The 13078-nt window shown below is 41.9% G+C and overlaps 1 protein-coding gene across 3 annotated transcripts in view; it reads left to right on the forward strand.

Annotated features, from left to right (window-relative positions):
• The window catches only part of SRCIN1 (SRC kinase signaling inhibitor 1), a 115896-nt gene extending 110630 nt beyond the window's left edge, over positions 1–5266 (forward strand). For all 3 annotated transcript variants that reach the window (XM_051994666.1, XM_051994668.1, XM_051994667.1), the window contains one exon: positions 4802–5266. In XM_051994666.1, the coding sequence (XP_051850626.1) occupies positions 4802–4936 (135 nt within the window). In that variant the 3' untranslated portion in view covers positions 4937–5266. The remainder of the gene's footprint in view (positions 1–4801) is intronic.
• The last annotated feature ends 7812 nt before the right edge of the window (positions 5267–13078 follow it).

Raw genomic sequence — 13078 nt, forward strand, 5'->3', positions numbered from 1 at the left:
TCTTTATGAAAGGAGAAAATAAAAGAACTATGGGCAAGTGGCAAGATGTCAATTGGCAAGAACCTCAGGAGCTGCCAATCCCAGTCTCTGCTCCAGGTTCTGGGTCTCCTCCTCAGCCTTGAACTCCCAACAATCACAGTCAATGACCAGTAGAGTCTTGGGCCATCCTGGCAACATTCAATGTAGTTGCTGTCTAAGTTGTCAGAGGTACTTCAGGGAAGTCCAGCAATCTCAATGCAGAGGGACCTACTGCCCAGGGATCAATTTCTAATATCAACCATCCTTCCCACAGTAATGGAAAAGTTCAGCACTCAAGGGAAGCATGGAAGGAAGGAGGGATCTTGGTACAGATCTATGTACCTATATATCCTATCCTACTGAGGAGCCTTCCTTGCTCAGCATGATCTCTAGCAGTACATTTCCCCTAAGGTCAAATGCTTTGTTCCGGATGAGGTTTTTCCTGGTCTCTCTTGCCTTCCATCCATTTTTTAAATATCTTCTATATTTCTAGTTATTTATATTTTATCCTTTCCCATCTCTCACCTCTCCTCCTCCTTGTCCTCTCCTTGAGATCTGGGATCCATGTTTTTATCTTTCCTTATATGCTCAATGCTTAGCACAGTGTGTGACACATTGTGGTCCAGCCATTTCACTCATATCCAACTTTTTATGACTCCATTTGGATTTTCTTGGCAAAGATATTGAAGTGGTTGCCATTCCCTTCTCTGGCTCATTTTACAGATAAGGAAACTGAGGCAAGCAGTGTTAAGTGACTTGCTAGTGAATATCTGAGATCAGATTTGAACTCAGTCCTTCTGACTTCAGACCTAGTGCTTTATTCACTTCACCACTTAGCTGCTCTCCCATGGCATAGTAAGTGTTTAATAAATGTATGTTGGTTGATTGATTGCCCTAGAGATAATGTTGACAGTTTTACTTTCCAGTGTCTCATAAATTCTCTTTTCCTCTGTGGAGGAAACATTGGAGCCCCTTAGCTTCACATAGAGATGAAACAGTGATGCAGAAGCACCTGTTATATTAGGAAGAGAGATTTCAAAGGAAAAAAATTTCAAAAGTAAGTATGATCTGACAACCCAAGCCTCTAAAAAAAAGAGGGCCAGAAGATTGTTTCAAAATAAAATTCTGATATTGTCATCACAAATGACTTATGCAAAGAAAAAAGGGAAAGACTTCAAATCTAAAGAGAGCAGCATGAGTCCTGGGATCTCACTAATGAATTCAGCTTTTTAAAGGACAAGAACAAAACCTAGAAGGAGGGACACATAACCAAAGATAAGTACTAAAGAGTAGCCCAGACTTGCAAGAACAGAGAAGGATGGCAGAAGCTCAGGATGAATGGAAATTTTAGAAAAAGGTAAAGGGAGGGAAAAGAGCTCTTTGAAGCTGTGTTTGACGTTAGATGAAGAGAGAGAAAAGATGGGATCACTGGCTAGGTATAGCTCCCCAACTCCTGCTCTGCTTTCCCACCAAGGAAAAAGCTCTTCAAAGTGAACAAAGCTCTTCAAAGCTGAACAAATATGTATGAGAAAGAGATGGAAGCATCATGGTGTCCCAAAAACACATGAGGAGTGAGAAGACCTGGGTTGACTTCTAGCACTGCCAATCACTATCTAAGTGATCATGGGCAAGTTAATTTACCTCTTCCGTCCTTATTGTCATCATCTCTTCCTCCTCTTCCTCTTTTTCTTCCTCCTCCCCCTCCTTCTCCTCTTCCTTCTTCTTCTTCTTCTTCTTCCCTCTTCTTTATAGTTGGGAGTAAGTGACTTGTCCAGGATCACATAGCCAGGAAGTATCTGAGATTGTGTTTGAACAGGTTTCGGGACTGGTACTCTATTCACTGTGCCACCCAGTTTTCTCCTTTATAAGAAAAAAAAAGTGGGATTTGGATTCAATGATCATGATTCTAGAAATCAGCATCCCAAGTTAAGAAAGGAGAGAGTAGTGAGCTGCCTGAAAGGAGTTCAGTTCTCCAGGCCCAGATGAATGACATCCCAAGGAACTCAAGGAATGTGTAGATTATATCATGGAGCCAAGTCACTAATCCTGAGAAATTGTGAAGAACAAGAAAGCTTGAAATAGGCAGGTTTTTCTGACTTCCAAAAAAGGGGGAAAGAATTCTGGACACTATACGCTAATGAGCTTGATGTAAAAAATCCAATATGAATTATTATGCATTTAGAACAAGAGTTCTTAAAGTTTGTTGTCTCTTGGTGCCCTTGAAAGTCTGGGCTCCTTTTCTCGATAATGCTGTTAGGGTTTTTAAAAATTAATCATTGAAGAAATGCTAAATTTCATTTAGAAATTTAAAAAAATTAGATACATTTTGCTTCCCTTCTAAGCCCCCTGAAATCTACCCACAACCCCTAGTGTATAGATAGATAGATAGATAGATAGATAGATAGACAGACAGATCTATATACAGCTTGAGAATGTTTTGCTCACTGGAAGGTAATACAGATTGACTGAGAACAAGGAGAGGGAGAGGAACTGGACCTGTGATTTCACTGGCATAGAGCACTCCCAGGTAAAGAAGTTTCTTTTATCAATGTACTTTCTCTGCAGCTTAGAGTCTTAGTTAAGTCCAGAGCACTGAGAGATTAAGTGACTTGTCTTAGGTCACACAGCTAGTATGTATGAAGCAAGATTTGAACTCAAGTCCTCCTGATTCCCAAGCCAGCACTCTTATCTTATGTCCCACAGTCCCTTTTGTGACCAGGGATATTAGATCAAGGGAAAGCCACAGTTGTAATAGTCAATGCTTTGATTTAAGCAGGGCATTTAATTATCTCCCATGACATCCTTTCAACAAGATGGAAACATGTAGGGTAGCCCAGTACATGTGCTCATTGTACTTTGTAACTTACTGTGTTTGATTAATGGATCTATGTCATTCTGGAAGAAGGTTCTAAAGGGGGCAACATTTTTTTTTCTGAGTCAATTGGGGTTAAGTGACTGACCCAGGATCACACAGCTAGGAAGCTTTGTGTCTGAGACCAACTTTGAACTCAGTCTCAGCAATAATGATTGTAGGATGATATATTCAATAGAATGATATTCAACAGGAATAAATGTGAAGTCCCACATTTGGAATCAGAAAATCAATGGTGCAAATACAGGTTGGGAAAATAGCAGCAATGTATGTGAAACTTAGTAGCAACTCCAGTGAAAAAGGCCTGGAAATTTTTGTTGTCTGCAAGTTCAATGGGATATGGTTGCCCAAAAAGTTAATTCAGTCTTGGGCTGCATCATTGGAAAAAATAATATCCAAAACCAAGGTAGATGATTGTCTTCCTGTAGCCTCTGCTGATCAGATTCCATCTGAACTATTATATTCAGTTTGGGATGTTAGTTTTGATAGGAGACATTGACAAACTGAAGCACATTGAGAGGCGAGCAGCTAAGATGGTGAGCACATTTATAGAGTCTCTTGAGTCACCTGGTCAACCTCTATTAGAACAAGAATTCTCTTTATTCTGCATTTCATAGGAAACAATTAATGGTTCTGGTAATGTTTTGCCTGCAGAAGAGAGAAGAACTAGGGAGAGAACATGGCAATTCAGTCTTTCAGATCTGTCAGGTAGAGAGATTAATTTTACTTTTAGCACTAGAAGGCAGAATTAGGACTGATGAGTGGCTGTCCTTGGAAAGCAAATTTCACCTCAATAGAAAGAAATCTTTTGATTGCGACTCTGAAAATGGAATGGGATACTTTGTAAGGGAGTAATCTTCAGTGGTTAGCACAAGACTGTCAAGGATTCTGTCTCAACAAAGTATTTCTCATCTTTTCTGATGCCCAGGTAGTTTGGTTTTCTGTGACCTTTCCCTTGTCTCCTACTCAATATGAATATGGAAGGATATCAATATGATAGGAAATAATTTGTAAAGCTTGCCATGCATATTTACACAAGAAATAAAATAGAGTTTAATTTCCCATATTCCCTTGACAAACTTCTTGTGTTCCCCAGAGATGTGTGTACTTTGGGTTGTAAACTCCCAAGGGACTCTAGATACTCCTCTATCTAATGAGACGTTCACATACATTAGTTCTGCTGAGGTTTTAGTGTTACTAATATCTTAGGGTTCTTTGAAAAGACAAAGGGGTTACATTAATCAGTAAACATCTATTGATTACCTCAATTAGATTCATGTTTTTTGAGTTTTTCTAGAAAAGATGAAAGAATTTCCTCTCTTTGGGGTTACTACTGAAAGCCATGTTTTTGGGAGCCTTACTCTGCTTGGATCTCAGGTCAAAGAAAGGGGGCAGAGTTGGGGAAGTGGGCTGTCAGAGGGAAGCCTAACGCTGCTTCTTCCCCCACGCCATTTGGATGAGTTTCAGGATCTTCCTTTTCCCCAACTTCTCAATTTGGACTAACTTATGCTGCCCCAATAGCAATGCTTATTTGCACCTTATCTAACATTTCACTTTTTCTTCCTCCCTTTCCGTGCCTTTTCCTCTTCTCCATCTCCTCTTCTTGCCCTTCCCCAATAATTCTCTGGGGGTTCTGGGAATGGATTGCTCTGGTCCCACCTACTTTCTCCTCTCCCCTCAATAGGCTGTACTCTTTTCTTGGTCTTTCAGCTCTTCTAAATTTCTGTCCATACAATGCACCTACAGTCTATCTCACCCAGTCCAGGAATTTCCTTCTCCAGATTTCCCTCTGACCCATTTCTTTTTAAGACCATTTTCTCATAGATACCTAGAGGGTTTTTTCCTTTGGTTGGAAGTACAGATACTGGCCTTCAGCCCCACTGACCCCTGTTTTTGTTGTTGTTGTTCCAGGTCAATAGACCATCTAAAGAGATGAGCGGATCGAATGAGACCTCAAGCCCAGTCTCAGAAAAACCCTCTGCTTCCAGAACCTCCATTCCTGTATTGACTTCCTTTGGGACAAGGAATTCCTCCATTTCCTTCTAAAGCCCTATGTTGTTCCTCCCATTTCCTCCCCTCTTCTTCCTTCTTCTACTTACCTCTCACCATATTTCCTTCATTTCCCCACTCTCAACATACCTTCTTCCAGAATCTCAACAGGATTTGCCGCAGTTGTGCCCACCTTCTAGCTGCCCTACTCCCACCTGTGGTGTTTTTGATTTTTTTTTAATAACCCACTTTTAATGACTTTTTTTAAAAACCAAAACAAAAAAAAAATGAAAATCAAACACACCACTCACCCCTTTCTGTCCCAGAATGATCTTCTCTTGAACTACATCCTCTCCCTATTTTCATCATTTCTTTTTTTTTTCTTTTTTCTTTTTCTTTTCTTTTCTTTTCTTTTTTTTTTTTTTTTTTTTTTTTTTGGCAAGGCAGTTAGGGTTTAAGTGACTTGCCTAGAGTCACACAGCTAGTAAATGTTAAATATCTGGGGCCAGATTTGAACTCAAGTCCTTCTGACTCCAGGACCAGTGTGCTATTCACTGTGCCATCTAGCTGCCCCCTCTCCCTATTTTCTATCCCAATTTTATCATCCCCATTCTTCTCGTCCATCCTCTCCTCCCTTCTCTCTCACACCTTCTCCCTTTCCTTTTTCCTGATTCCCTTCTGGCTTCCTGATACTGCTCCAAATGAACTTCGATCCATGTCTGGAATTTCCAAGCCATGAGGACTTGGAGCTGGAAAGGTAACCCCTCTCCCACTCTGATACCTTCATGGGAGAAGAACTGGACATTGGACCCAACTCTAATGAGGAGACTTAGAGATGGGGGGACAAAGAGAGACCCTGGAAACACCTTCTGACTGTCTGACCTCTGGACATGACTGTTAATCTGTCGCTGCTGCTATCCTGGTTCTCTCCTCCTGGAAGAGGCATTGGAAGCCAAGCTGAACGGACAGGAGACGGAACCTCCAGTTTCAGGGGCTGCAGGGAGGCCTTCTTGTCTATGTCTTCAAGGGAGAGGACATGAGGTCTGCCCTTTACTGGCAATAAGGATCTATCCACAGAATCCAGAGCTAGGGTTAGGGGCCCGTTTTGGATTCTGTGAGTTTGTGGACAGGGGCAGCCCAATGTTGAGGGGACACTGCCCTGGGGATGAGGAACCCCAGGAAGAGACTTTGCTTTTAGTTTATTAATTTAGCACTTTAAATGTCATTAATTTATTTAAAAGGAGGGGGAAAGGCAGCAGGGAATAGGTGGTTTTGGGAATCTGATGTGGTACTAGGGTGGTTGCCAGATTGTATGGGAATCTGTGATAAGGCAGTAAGGGACAGAGAAAAAGGAGAAGGTAAGAAAGCTTATCTGATTCTCCTCTCCCCCATTAGAAATATAGGAATTTTCAGGGAAGTCATGAAGTGGTGGAGAAACAGGCTTAGGTTCAGAGTCCCTGGACATAAATCCCCACTTGGGTTATGGTGGCCACAAAGGGAACTGGCCGGCCAGCCAGTGCTCAGGCCTTACCAGTCTAGGAGTTGCACTGGCCCAGGGCCCTGTAGTGAATTTGGGCCCATCCTGAGATATCCAAGTGGGTCTTGGACTGGAAGGAATCTAGTACTGTTCCAGGGTCCAGGATGGTGGGGCTAGATGACTGAACGAAAGCTGGGGGAAGGGACCTAGAATGGAAAAGAAAGTCCCTTCCCACCTTCTTCCCCAGCATCTGGAGCACAACTGGTACAAGAGTGCCAGCACAAAAAAGTGCATGAGGGAAGGTTGTGCAATCAGCTCAGCCAGGAACAGGGTCTCCTGAGAGTATAAGCACAGAGAAAGGGTGAGGGAGGAAAGGGGCTATACTTTGAAGTTTTTTTTTTTGGTTGTTGTTTTTTGTTTTTTTTTTTGGTTGGTGGTTGGTTGGTTCTTATTTTCAAGATTGGGATAATTTTTGTATGAAGGTGTGTGAAGCTTTTTGAAGAATAATATAGAAGAGGAAAAAAAACTCACAAAAACTGAACCCTCCTGAACTCCCCCCTCCACAAAAAAAAAATATATATATATAAAGGAAAAAAGGGGAACCTCATAAATGATGCAATTACTTTTAATTGCAGGCAACTCTTTACATTTAAGTGAAGTGTCTTAACATTTTATATTGTTTTAAAAATATATTTACATATTATATATATATAATATACGTAATATAAATATATATAAATATTTAAAAACGGGAAAAAAAGAAACCTTAGCACTCTCCCTGGCCACTGTTTGGCGGGGGAGGGGGCCGGGAGGCCAGGGTCGGGGAGGCAGGTTTGTCTGACTTCTGGTTTGGTTCAATTTGGCTGTACAGAGACACCCCTCTCCCTCCCCCCACCTCAGCCTAGGGGAGTGGATCTGTTCCCACCCCTGCAAACTGTCCTCCTAACCTTGACCCTTCCTACTCTTTGGAGCTCAGTGCCCTCCCTCCACAGACTGCACCCTTCCTGCCCAATGGGGATCATCCCCCTCTCCCTCACCTGTCTCCTCTCCCAGCCTGTGCTCCTCCTGTCCCTCCCCGCTGGAGGCCAAGTGTGTTGCTCATTGTCACTGTCTTGAGTGTAATGTCCCTTTGTGGCCCGTGTGAAGCCAAGGGGCAAGGGGACAGACGAATTACTAGAAAGACACCCTTGTTCTCCTCCCCAGCACTTCTGCTGGCTGAAAGGAGAGTCAAGGGGGGATCGAAGAGGCTTCTTTCCCTTCCTTGCACCTCTGTGTGTATGGAGGGGAAGGAAGGAGTCCTTGGTCCTGTGAGTATGCATGTGTCCACCTCCATGCTTGTACATGCATCCGGTGCCCTTGTGCATATGCTTGTCCCATCACTCTCGCCTCTTGCCCAAAGCCTTCACCAGGGGAAGGGAATGGACCAATCCCCACCCTTTCTGGCCCCCAGATAAGACCACCTTCTCTGCCCCCCTGCCAAATTTTGTTTTCTATCTAACCCACCCGCAGCACGCTCCCACTCTGCCCTTCTAGCCCTGCTTGCTGCATGCGCCCCACTGCTCGCACTCGTCTGTTGTCCGTCCATGTGTGCTTGACAAAAAGAAATCTAAGAAGTCTGGGGGGCCCTCTTCCCCCCCTTTTCCCTGCTGTGCCGTGGCTCTCGCATGGGCATTTTCTTTTCCTTTTCCTTCCCCAGTAGGCTGCTTCCACAGGAGCCACACCCTGAGGGCCCTGAGTGGGGTCTCCTAGGACTGGGGCAGCTCTGTGCTTCCCCTTCCCCTCCCCATGGGGCTCGTGTTGGTGTAGCAATGACTGGCTGCTTTGGATATTCTGTGATCTCTGTCAGTGTAACTTGACAATTTCTAAATGGAAAAGGGTTGCTGTATTCTCTCTGTCTCTGTCTTTCTCTCTCTCCCTCCCTCTTTTTTAATGTCCTTCCTCATCTTTCCTTTTTGTTTTTTCTAGCCAAGTGTTTGGGGCTTTAATAAAACTTGTTTCTTTTTCCTCTCCTGGATCTCCTCCTCTCTGGACTGCTGTCTGGTTATTTTATCTTTCTACCTTCCTTGGGGCACAGGAAAGTATTAAGAGTATCCCGATTTCCCAGCCCTTTGTAATGATCCTGGATTTCACTGCTGTTATCCAATGTAACCACACAAGGTGTAAGGAAGGAGTCATAAGAACAAATTTCTAAATTGGCTCATTCCTCAAAAGCTAGCCTGAGCTCCATTTCCAGGAATGGTGCTGTCTCAAGTCCCTCCTAGAATTTGCATCATGTTCTGTCTCTAGGTATGGGCTCCCAGGTGTTCCCTGATGGCTCCAGACTAAGATTACGTGTAATCTTGGCTACTACCAAAGACCCCTCACTGGGGGGAAAAATGTCTCCTCTCTTCAGCTTTTGGCTGTCCAGGCTCCTGAAACACCCCGGTTTTGAGTTCCTGGATTTCCAATCTTTTCCTGACCCTTAGGTTCGAGATATTTTGTCAGCCTTTTGTTAAGCATGAGTCTAATCTCCGATGATGGTTTCCTGAAGTTTACTTCAAGGCTGGTATCCTAGCTTAGGTTTTCTGGTAATCAGTTAGCTACCATCGTTATTTCAAACCTTATTTCCTGGATCTATCAATAACACACTCTACTTTTCCTATTTCAACAGTCCCTACTCCCTGTTGGACTAGAAATTAAGTTCTTGCCTTCACCTGGCATCCTTTCCCTGGTAAAAGGAGACTCCATGACCAGGGTAAGGGTTACTCAGGGAAGTCCATAGGCTGGAGAAATCTTTCCTGCAGCACTCAACCTCTTGGGTAAAATACAGTCTGATGTGCCAGCAAAAATCAACACTTCTCCCTTACTGTGATGCTTCTCTGTACATTTCTACTCTGACTTCTGCCAGACAGCTGGCAGGAGGATGTCTAAGTCTCTAGCAGCTCCCCCTGTCCTCTTGCAGATGTCCAGAAATGTCTGTGGGGCCTGTTCCTTTTGTATGGGTGGAAAGGTCTTTGTTTTACAGACTGGCTCAGTTCAAAGGCTTCTAATCCAGTTTAGGACAAAACTCCTATGTCTTTTTCTCATGTTCTAAAGCCGGTTCAGACACTTTTCCACTCCATATGTATCCCTGGAAATTGGAAAGATTCTGAGGAGCTATTTCCCGACTCTCGATCCATCTACCCTCATGATTACTTTGAAGACATCATTGAATGGAAAATTCTCACCAGACTCCTCCTTGCAAGCCTTTGTGTATTTGTCCACATCTACTCTGGACATCTCTGGTGACTAAATATTACTAGTTTAAAGTGATAAGCCTCTCTGGCTTATCCCTGATGCTTCCCTTTGTAATGGTGTGCTTCTCAAAGAGGCTTTCCTAGAGACCCTTGTAGTTTCTAGTCCTTGGAGCTGACCTAAATCCTGGGGGTGACAGCCTTACTTTGAGTCAAAGACTTTAAATTCTGTCCACTGGGATAGATAGAGCACTTTCCAGCTAGGGAAGGAAATTGAAGAAATCATGGCTTATCCGAAGTCCTATAACTAGGAAACAGAGGCAGAAATTGATCCATTGATTCCCAAGGCTGCTTCTGTTACCTTATCCATGAAGACCGACCCTGTTTACTACTCCCCTTCCCAGAAATTTCCACCTCTTTGTGACTTCTTGCTAATCAAATCTTTTGGTAAACTCTCATCCAACTAGTCCCTAAATAATCTTCAGAGCATCATTCCTTCCTCCATTTTCAAGTCAATCTGATCTGGAGTGGGAGCTACTCTGTCATGCTGTAATATCCTTTCCAGAATGCTGATAAGTCCCATGCCTTCTCTCCCCTTCCCTGCCCCTCACTCCATTGCCTGTTTTGCTGGGAAGTTAGCCAAAAGTCCAACTGGATGCCTGGTTGCCCTCTTAGTGTTCAGTTTGTGTCCAGACATCTAATGATATTGCAATGTATCTTATTAACCCTGGTTTCTTAGATCTCTAAATCCTTCCATCACAGAAGGGTTGGTATTCTTAGCGAACCCCTCTTCCATTCCAACAGCCACAATTTCATTTTGATTGCTGAGATGGATTTTATAAAAAAAACTCATATTTTTATTGATGTCTTTTATTTTTACATCACCTACATTTCTTCCTTTATTCTTTTCCCATCTTCTCATAGAGAGCAATTCCCTATAACAAAAATATTAAAAACAAAAACCAAAAAAGTACAAGGGGAAAATCAATACAAACAAATCAATATATAACAAAGATTTTTTTGAAACAATAAAGAGCAAGATAAAGATGAACAAAACCAACCTATATATATATATTTTTTAAATCTGACAATACATGTAATAGCCCACAACTTTGGACATCAGCCACTCCCCTTCCCTGAAGGCATGGAGAGAGGTGTTTTCTCACATGAGCTGAACTTTCTGATTTCAAAACCCAGATCTCTGTTTACTTTCATGGCTATTGCCAGCATCTCTTTTCTCTGCTTGGTAGGTAGCTCCAGGCAGTACCCGGTTTCCGGCATAATGAAAACCGGATTTCATAGTAGACATTTTAGTCTTTAGCTTCTTTCCATTTTGCCTAATGGGACAGGCTTACTTGAGGCTTATCTAAATGGTTCTCTCTCAATCCTGCCACTAGGTGTATTAATTCACAGGCAATTGCTGTTTCATCATCGTTGTCTCTAACAGGCCTTCCTGGGCATTCTACCTGTCTTTATTTGAGCCTCACTGGTTGTCTTGGGAATCCAGAGCTGGGATGGTAACTGCCATCCCACCCCCAGGGAGGATTTTACAACTCCTCTATACTGACCAAGGTGAAGGAAATTCCTAAAGGATTGAAGTTTTTCCAAAGGAATTTTTACTTTAAGAAATTAGGAGAAATTAAGAATTTTCCAACAAAGTGGAAAGACATAAAAATAGAGAAATTCTGTGGAGTTTAATCCAAACTTAAGTGTAACTCCATATGGGTTTGTCTGGCATAGCATGCAAACCGCTTTTATTAGAGGAAGTGTGAATGTGCTGGGATTTTTCCTATTCTTTCATAACATCAAAGTATATGTCCAATACTCATTCCACACTCATCTCTGCCTCTGCAGAGGATCCTGACTCTCAATTTGCCTCTAGGTTCCCCTAGTCTAGGTTTTCTTATGTTTTGATATCAACAAGGAAAAAAAGAAACCTTAGTTTTCTTCATGAGGAAATTCTTCACTCCTGATCTCCACCCCAAATGCTGCCAAATAAGCAGGTATCCTGTTATCTTAAGAGGATCTCATAAGAGAAGCTGCAGACTCAGGACTTAGGAAATGGATGAATTTAAAGAATCAATGATTTCACCAAAAGTTAGTAAGCCCAAATCTTAGAGAATTAATGAATGGGTGGATGAGAAAGGAAAAAGTAAAACTTAAGGTTTTACTATGTGCAAAGCATGGTGGTAAGTATTGGGGATACAAAAAGAAAAATAAGACAATCTCTGGTGTAAAAAAGTTAATCATCTTTCAACTTTCTTTCATCTGACTTCCTTCTTTCCTAGCCCAAAGTCACATATTCCAGAATACAATTGTGCATTTTCTGTGGTTTCCTCAAAAGGAAAAAAAGGGAAAAGGGAAGATGGGTCAACATGTCTCAAGAATATGGATATTTCGTAGGTTCACGTAACAAAAGTAACAGAGTCCTGAGTGAGCAATCTCAGGCTTATTTAGCTCTCTTCTAGCTAAAGTTCTATCCCCTGTCAATGACTTATTCCCTACACCTGGAGCAGCATCATTTTGTAGCTGACCTTCCCTATGCTGAGAATGACATCTGTCAAGTCCAAAATACCCTCTGCACCTACCACCAATTTGGGAGTGGCTCTCTTTAGTAATTTGGATTGAGTTTATTTCTCCCTCCTACAATTTTATAATCTTTCAGCTAATCGGGATGGCTTCTTAAAACTGCCAGTAGGTTTGGAAGTCTGTGTATCATGAACCTGACAATCTGGTGGAGCCTAAGGACTTCTTAGAATATTTTAAAAAGCATAAAACACATTGGATCACAAAGGAAATCCATTAATACTGAAATAAAATGATATTTTGTTAAAAACATGTGTAAAGACTTGTGAATTCCACAGAAGCAGCTCTCAACCCCCGCATGGGCTTAAAGTATGAGTTGTGCCCCAAAAGTTAAAAAAAAAAAACCTCATATATGGAGAACTTCTTTGTACTCAAGACCAGCGAGTGCAAATTATATGACAGAGGTTACACAAGCAATAGTTCAATCAGTAACAAGCTTTTCCAACTTGGCAGGACTTATTAGGGTTTGAATTCCACAAATAGTCTTCAAGAATCCAGGATCGCTTCCATGCTACTGAAAGGCAAGAGAGGCATCCATTCACTTATTTCTATAGCAAGAGATCATGCTTTACCCTCAGTTCAAACAAGAACAACAAAAGTATATTCAACATTCAATTAATTCCAAAATGCACCTAAGACCACCTAAGAACCATTCCTGAGAACTGACTGGGTGATTGTTATTATTGATGCAATTAATGGTCATTACATTTATAACTCTTTGCTTGTAAAGAAATTATTCTATTTCTCTATAAAATGAGTGAATTCCAATAAACTCTAGATAGAAAATGCCATCTGTATCCAGAAAAAGAACTATGGAAATTGAATTTCTGTGGAAATTGAATTTAAATCAACACATGCTATGTTCACTTTTTTGTTTTTTTCCCCTCTTCCATAGTTTTCCCCTTTTGTTCTGATTTTTCTTTC

Source organism: Antechinus flavipes, chromosome 4 (assembly GCF_016432865.1).
Source record: "Antechinus flavipes isolate AdamAnt ecotype Samford, QLD, Australia chromosome 4, AdamAnt_v2, whole genome shotgun sequence".
Classification (NCBI taxonomy): domain Eukaryota; kingdom Metazoa; phylum Chordata; class Mammalia; order Dasyuromorphia; family Dasyuridae; genus Antechinus; species Antechinus flavipes.